The sequence below is a fragment of the Myotis brandtii genome, unplaced genomic scaffold (assembly GCF_000412655.1).
Source record: "Myotis brandtii unplaced genomic scaffold, ASM41265v1 scaffold295, whole genome shotgun sequence".
NCBI lineage: Eukaryota > Metazoa > Chordata > Mammalia > Chiroptera > Vespertilionidae > Myotis > Myotis brandtii.
In genome coordinates this window covers 522,523-530,661 of record NW_005361283.1, presented here as the reverse complement: position 1 = coordinate 530,661, position 8,139 = coordinate 522,523, and the positions used below count along the sequence as shown (strand labels likewise).

At 52.4% G+C, this 8,139-nt stretch overlaps 1 protein-coding gene across 1 annotated transcript in view; it reads left to right on the top strand.

Annotated features, from left to right (window-relative positions):
* Positions 1 to 4,438: 4,438 nt before the first annotated feature.
* ITGA1 (integrin, alpha 1) overlaps positions 4,439 to 8,139 on the top strand; it is a 63,442-nt gene continuing 59,741 nt past the window's right edge. Inside the window, exons 1-2 of the mRNA XM_014542274.1 lie at positions 4,439 to 4,671; positions 7,944 to 8,094. Coding sequence (XP_014397760.1) covers positions 4,454 to 4,671; positions 7,944 to 8,094 — 369 coding nt within the window. The 5' untranslated portion in view covers positions 4,439 to 4,453. The remainder of the gene's footprint in view (positions 4,672 to 7,943; positions 8,095 to 8,139) is intronic.

Here is an 8,139-nt window from a genome sequence, read left to right as displayed (position 1 = left end):
TTCCAGTCGCTTCCCGTGGATGGTGGTTGTGGGCCCTTTCTCAGTGTCCAGAGCAGTTTAGAGCCCTGTCCCCCTGAGGCATTGTTAGGCCCCAGGTTCAAGGCCGTGATGTCGGCCTGGCCGAAGGAGAAATGCAGAAACCGGTGACAGCTGCCCCAGATCCGGTTCCGGGAGCAAACCCTGAGCGAGGCAGTCACATGGGGGATCTAACAAGGAAGCGCTGCCACAGGAAAGGGTGAGGGATTCGGGGAGCAAAACAGGGCGGCCACAGCGGACAAAGCAGGGTTCCTTTATGATGAAGTCTGGGCCTGGCCCCATGTGGAAGGGGTGCCGCGGCACAGCCAGGGAGCAAGGCGGGGGTGGGGGGTGTGGGGGGGACTGCCAGGCACTCAGTCTCTTCCATCCTCTGGGGAAAGCGGCCCTCGCAGTGCAGGGCCTTCACCTGAAAACAGTGGCGGGTGGATCCTTAGAAGCAACGTCTATAGCAACGGTGAGGGCCCAGGCCTTACGAGTCCTCTTACATCTTAATATTTACAAAGAAGCTTGTAGAGGTGCGATAGCTGTTAAGGTAGATAGATGATAGATAGATAGATAGATAGAATGGATGGGTAGATGGATATGGATGGATGGATGGATGGATGGATGGATGGATGGATGGATGGATGGATGGATGGATGGATGGATGGATGGATGGATGGAGATAGATAGATAGATAGATAGCTAGAATGGATGGGTGGATGGATATGGATGGATGGATGGATGTAGATAGATAGATAGATAGATAGATAGATAGATAGATGATAGATAGATAGATAGATAGAAATGATGGATGGGGATGGATGGATAGATAAATAGATAGATAGATAGATAGATAGGATAGATGGATGGGTGGCTGGATGGATGGATGGATGTGGATGGATGGATAGATAGATAGGATGGATGGGGATGGATGGATAGATAAATAGATAGATAGATAGATAGATAGGATAGATGGATGGGTGGCTGGATGGATGGATGGATGTGGATGGATGGATAGATAGATAGGATGGATGGGGATGGATGGATAGATAAATAGATAGATAGATAGATAGATAGGATAGATGGATGGGTGGCTGGATGGATGGATGGATGTGGATGGATGGATAGATAGATAGGATGGATGGGGATGGATGGATAGATAAATAGATAGATAGATAGATAGATAGGATAGATGGATGGGTGGCTGGATGGATGGATGGATGTGGATGGATGGATAGATAGATAGGATGGATGGGGATGGATGGATAGATAAATAGATAGATAGATAGATAGATAGGATAGATGGATGGGTGGCTGGATGGATGGATGGATGTGGATGGATGGATAGATAGATAGGATGGATGGGGATGGATGGATAGATAGGATAGATAGATAGATAGATAGATGATAGATAGGTAGATAGATAGATAGATAGATAGAAAAACAAATGTGATGTGAAGCTCTGGTCTCTGACTTCCCAGGTATTAAACGTTTTTGCTCTTCCTGGTGTGAAGAGAACTTGTCCAGATAACCCCATAGTTCACAGCAGGTTCTGTGAGACATAGAAGAGTGTCCTGACTGTAAAATATCAGGGCATATGCAGCCCTGTTTAGTTGGCGTGACGTTCTCACAGGAACTCCTCACTGTGTGTCTCTCTTTCCAGAGGAGTTCACAGCTCACAGCTAGAGTCTGACTGAACTCAGTCCATGCGAGTGAGGTGCGCTCACTGGTAAGAAGTAGCGGGACAGTTGGGCGGGGCCAGGCTCAAGGTGCCGGTCCTGACTTTGAAGAGAGACCGGTCCACAGGTGGTGGATTCTTGTTGGGCAACATTGAGGGTCACAGGAGCAAACCCGGCAAAGGAGATGTTTAGTTGGAAGTTAGCCAGGTGAGTTAATGGGGGGAAAAAAGGCTAAAGGAGTTCAATGTTTGTGAGTAAATGATTATGCTGACAGACCACGGAATCTGGGGTAGGTGGAGAAAGAAAAATAAAGGTAGGATCTGTGAATTGGAAGTCAAGGAGTGAATCAGACACACTAAGTAAATAAGCGAAAGTTAGGGGTCAGGGAGAAGAACTGGAAACTGAGGCACAGCAGTGTTTCCCGATGACAAGGTCATTGATACGACCTTGGGAGTAGATACTGCAGGTGAGCAAGAGGAAAAGATTGCTGAGCTGAGGACGTCGAAGAAATGAGAGACTTGGGCGTTAGATTCATCCAGGGAGTAACACATCCAAGAATAAAGAGAAGAGTTGACAGTTTTCAAGTTTCTTTAGCCTCCTGCCTAATCAAATGAAAACAAAGGGAAATAAAAACAAGGCCGGCTCTGCGAGATGTGCCGAATGGGTGAGCAATTAACTTCCCTGCAGCGTTTATTTCCCTGGGTGCCCAGGACCAGGCATAGTGATTGTCTAAATAACAAAATCATTGCACATTTATTGATACTGAGTATTGACAAGGACAATGTCAAACCTACAAGACTTCCCTTAATAATAACTCCATGGCCCCCTGGATCACCCATGAATAGCTGTGTCATTGGGAAGAGAATTTAATTCTCTGTAGAGAATAGTGGATGGCATTTCATTCTAAGTCAAGAAGAGAGCCTGCAATGAAGGGATGGATGTGTACTCATCACTTCATTTGTGTGTGTCATTGGTAGGCTGTACAAAGGGACGTCCGGTCATCTTTATCCCACCCTTCCTGCCCTCTCACAGCGGGAGTGAGTTTTTTAAACCCAGTTTCCTTATGTAGAAAATGCGGAGGTAATTTCTGTCACACTGATTTAAATAAATTAGGACAGAGCATTTTTTAAGAAACAGTAACAATACAGGAGGGGACTCTTCTCTAGGCGAGGCAGCCCAATCGCCCCGAGACGCCCGGCACACTCCGCAAAGCAGCCCAGGGACAATACGGTTCTTTCAAATTGGAGAGTCTCTCATTTGCTTCTGCAAATGCCAGCATCCGCTTTTGGTTTCCAGAAAGACATAGCTATGGAATTATAACTATAAATCAGACTAACGATGTAGGAGCCTACAGGTTTCTGAGGACCGTGGTGTCAGCTGGGGGCGCCGGAGAGGCGATGCTCACCCTCTGGGCTGCTTGGAGGTAGGACTGGCTCTCAGGCAAGCGCCACCGGCGACTCTACCAGTGGGCACACTGGGCGGCTGCTTCTCGGAGAAGGCAGCCCGGCCTCCGCGTCCATCCACTGCCCGGGAGATTCGGTGCCAGGATTCCTGCGTGAAAAAAACATCCGTTTGGGGGAGAGAGTTTTCCGAGTCCCTGATTTGGGGTAGAAAGTTAAAGAACAGGTATCTTCAGGCACAGTTCTTGTTGTGGATTAGCTTATTGGTTCACATCCACCTCTAAAGGAGGGTGTGAAAATGGAACAGGGGGAATGGGCATCTCTGGGGGAGAGAGGATCACGGATTGTCAGGGACACTGACTCTGGGGCATGTTACCTTTCTTGTCTTCTTACGTGGCTCTGCCTGTAGTACCCAATCTGTGACTAAGAGGGAAAGGAAGGAGGAAGTGCCCAGCAGTGTGGCTCAGTGGTTGAGCATTGACCTGTGAACCAGGAGGACAGGGTTTGATTCTGGTCAAGGGCACATGCCCAGATTGCGGGCTTGATCTCCAATAGGAGGCGTGCAGGAGGCAGCTGATCAATGATTTCCTCTCATCAATGATGTTTCTATCTCCCTCTCCCTCTCCCTTCCTCTCTGAAATCAATAAAAATATATTTCTTTAAATATATTTAAAACATAATGAAGGAGGACGGCAGGGAGAGTGGGAAGACAGGAGCAAAAGGGGTGGGAGAAGGGCTGAGCCAGGTGCATCCCTCACACGGTGACCCCTGCTTGCGCATCGAACCTTCTCTAGCTCCCCTCTGCCCGCAGTCCTGGTCCAGGGTCACCGACTGTCTTCCTGTTCTTGGGACAGTGCCTCCCTCTTCCCCATCTCAGCTCCTCGCGTCCACAGTTCCCTCCTTGGACTCCATCCTTCCTCCCAGCCTCCACCCCGGACAGGCCTCTGTCTGCATAGCACCCAGTAAGGTTTCTTCCCTGAGCCCCCATTTTAGGGCCCGAGGTTGAACTTGCTAATAACAGCTTTTCCGTTACAGACCTTGTCATGGTTTGCAGTTGGGCGTGTGTTTGAGCAATCATGTGTTGGATCTCTGTCTTGTAGCCTATAAGCTCCGGGGGAGCGAAGGCAAACCCTGGGGGGGGGGGTCCCAGTGTAGCCCCTGTGGCCCACTCGTGTCTGCAGTGAAAACTGCCGAAGGGACAGACCGACCATTTAAGGAGTTGACAACGGCACCTTCATTGTTCTCTGGGCTCTGGCTGGCCGCAAAGAGTAATGTTACTGCTGTCGAAGTAGGAGGAGGTGTGTTCCCGTCGATTCTCACACTCGCTGAGACGCAGATGGGTCACTCCTCACATACATGTTGAACCTGCACGAAGTTGGGCCTGGGCCCGCTGCTGGGCCGCTGACTCACGGCTGGTCTTTTCAGGTGGGGATTGTGCAGTACGGAGAGAACGTGACCCACGAGTTCAACCTCAACACCTACTCCTCCACGGAGGACGTGCTCCTCGCTGCCAACAAAATCGTCCAGAGAGGCGGCCGCCAGACCATGACCGCCCTCGGGATCGACACAGCCAGGTACGCGGCCGCCAAACCCGCCACAGCCAGCGTCTCCGGCCTGGCCATTCGCAGCGCGCAGCGAACACTCACCTTGCTGGTACTTAAAGCCATCTTGTTTAAAGCTGGATGCGGCCGTGAGCTTGCAGTTCCGGAATCAGGTTTTTCTATAATACAGTCTCTCTTCTTCTCTTTCCGTTTATTCCAAGGGTTAAATCGATGGAAAATCGATCAAAAACCCGGTAGTCTACGGCATCGTGCTCTTGGGCACTACAACATAACAGGAGGGACTGTCTTCCCCTCTAGTCTTTATTCCCAGCTTCTAGGATTTTCTATTTAAAAAACATGGTCCGTGCACTTCTGCTTGGTACATATTTACATCCTCGTATGCCTGTCATTTTCCAGCACCGACCTGGGGTTATGGGAGCTCTCAAACAGGAGTTTAAGAGGCCTCGTCCAGTATTGCCTTATTTGAAACCATGCTCAGTGCACACATTGCAAGAAGTGGGTGTGATGCTGGCTCTTTCTTCTTTCTTACTTTCTCCAAATCCCCTCCGATTTCCACCCCTGCCTCCCCCCTGCCGACTCTGCGGCTGGACCTCCTTCTACAAGAGCCCGCTGGCCCGCCCTTTCTGCAGCACAGACCTGCTCTTTCTGGATTTCCCATCTCCTCCAACTCTCTCTCCCCCTGCTCCTCTGCGTGTCACCGTGAGAACTCGTAAGCTTCTGCGCAAACACGGAGCAAACACTGGACAATTCCCAAATCTGACAGGCGTTTGTCTGGTGTTAAGAGCCTTCAGCCGTGGCTTCTGCCCCGGGACCCCCTGACCCTGAAGAGCCGGTGCCCGTGCCCCTCGCCTGCCTGCCGAGATCGGGGCTTCACAAACTCCAAAGAAGGGGCTGGATAGTCAGAAATGTTAATTCCATGTGCAGCTTTAGCCTCATCGGCGTTAGAAAAGCATGTGTTGCCGTTATCTGGGCCCAAGAGAAACTAACCCCACGCAGCGGGGGCCACTGTGCAGGTCCCTGCCCACGGACGGGGCCACCAGCACGGAGCACAGCTGGGCGCACTGAGGCCTCCCTGGGTCTCGGCCAAGTGTGGCCGCCCACGGTCAGCCACAGTGGTCAGCCACAACACTCCCTGACCGCTCCGAGCCCCGGGGCCTCGCTGTGCACCCCGAGGCGACCGCTGCAGCATGAATACGCAGCTTTGAAAACTCGCTGGAGCGCGGTTCCGGCCCCCTTGCCCTGCACAGTCCCACTTGGATACCACGCCCTGCGTGGCTGCCGCCCGTGCGGTGGGCGCACAGAGGTCATTGAGTTCTGTGTATAAATGAACCCCTGTGACAGGGCTCAGCAGTCCTCTTGTCCACCCGTTTTTCGCGGTTGAGGATATTTTTAATTGCTGCTTACTGCTTTCGGGCAGCGCCAGTCTCAAACACTACTTTTGGTTTCTTAAGAATCCTTGACTTCCATGTCCCGTGTCCCCCAGTTCAAAATGCGTGTGTGTCCCCCTATCCCTGCCCCAAGTTTCCTTCCTTTGCAGTAAGTTCACACGTTCAATCATACTGTGGCTCGCGAGCTGCAGTTTGCCGACCACTGGTTTACGGCATCGTGCTCTTGGGCACTACGGCATACCAGGAGGGACTATCTTTCCCTCTAGTCTTTGTTCCCAGCTTCTAGAATTCTCAATCTAAAAAACATGTTATTGCCTTACTTGAAACCATGCTCAGTGCACACATTGCAAGAAGTGGATGTGATGCTGGCTCTTCCTTCTTTCTTACTTTCTTCGGCCCGGACCCTCCTATCCCAAGGAGAGGGCTCCCCTGGGATGTTCCCATGTTTACAGGCCTACAGGGGGGCCGGGGTTTAAATTACAGACAGAACCTGGGGCGAGTCTTTGGGGGCCCAGGGTGATTTGCTGACGGTACTTGAGAGAAGGGTGCACTCAGGCGTCAGACTCCTCCGTCACCTGGAGCCAGTGCTGGTCTCAGGGCCGCCACATGTGCTTCAGGGAAGGTCTGCCCACCACCCTCGGCTGCTGTCTGTCTTCTGGAGGGGAGGGCAGGTGACCCCCCCCCCCAGGCACAGGACCGTAAGGACTGGACTCCATGAGACGTACATGAACTTCGCTTACATACCAGCCTCTCGCGTCTGTTTTCACCTTTGCTTGTGCATGAAGGGAAGTCAGGGAACCTACTGCCTAGTGTAGACGGCAGACACAGGTCCCCGATGGCCAGTATTTTTTAATTTGTTTTCTATTGAAAATTTTAAGAAAAATTTAAATGTAAAAATTTCAGTGCAGCAAAACGCTCTGTGTGCACTGAGCAGGATAAAGGTGGAAGGTGGTCGCTTGTCGAGCTTGCTTCAAGCCCTTTTCCAGGAAAAACGGTCACAGATCAGACCCCTCTGTGCACATCCCCGAGGCCCGCTCTCCCTGCACGGAGAGCACCCCTCCTGCGCGGCTACTGCGTGCCTGACCTGCGGGAAACGGAGGCAGATGGTGCAAACGGCTTGGGAGGCGGTTTCAGAGATGTTGGCATAACCCAAGCTGCAGCTGTTCCGCCCAGGACCAGAGTAAAATGTTTAAGAGGACCACTCAGTGCAACGATTGCTGCATTTTATACCAAAACGTGAAAAATAGTACATACAGCCCTTTATTATTTCGGTCCTCAGTAGAATGTACTCTTCTCTACTAAGACCCCCGCAAGGAACGTGAGTTGAGTGAAAGGAAAAAGTAGAGGGGAAGTGTGTGTACAAAACACACAAGACAGACAGACCGTCCATTTCTCCTCCCTTCATCTCACTCCGAGATGCTGGGTGGAGTTAAACCCCAGTCCCTGTCTTGGCCACTCGGTTACAGCCTTTTCCCTTCTCTCGTGCCCCCTTTTCCCACCCCACCCCCAGCAGCCTGTGTCCTAAACCTGGTCCCCAACTCTTTCATGGCGACCCCAGGCCTCCTGGGCCCATCACCCTGTCGTCCCTACTCCGACCAAAGCCACCTGCACTGTGGAGCAGGGAGTGGCGGGAGGGCGTTCAGATCTGGCCTAAGTGCGGTGACCGCTCCGTCACACCTGCCCCTCTGAGTGTCCCCGGAAGGAAAGGCTGCGGCCTCTGTGCCGGGATGTGTGTCAGCAGGACGGCTGCTCCACATCCGGATAAACCTAAGCCCGTGCGAGTCCTGGCCTCGCGGTGACCTGACTGGGGAGGGAGAGTGGCTCCCTGGGGCCCTGTCCGGGGCTCCCCCACCCCGGGTGGCGGTTCACCAGCTTCTCTCCTCTGGACCCTTTCAGGAAGGAGGCTTTCATGGAGGCCCGGGGCGCCCGCAGGGGCGTCAAGAAAGTCATGGTGATCGTGACGGACGGGGAGTCCCATGACAACCACCGGCTGCCCCAGGTCATCCAGGACTGCGAGGGGGACGGCATCCAGCGGTTCTCCATCGCGGTGGGTACCGGGCCCTGCGGTGATGGGACTCTCTCGGGCCCGTAG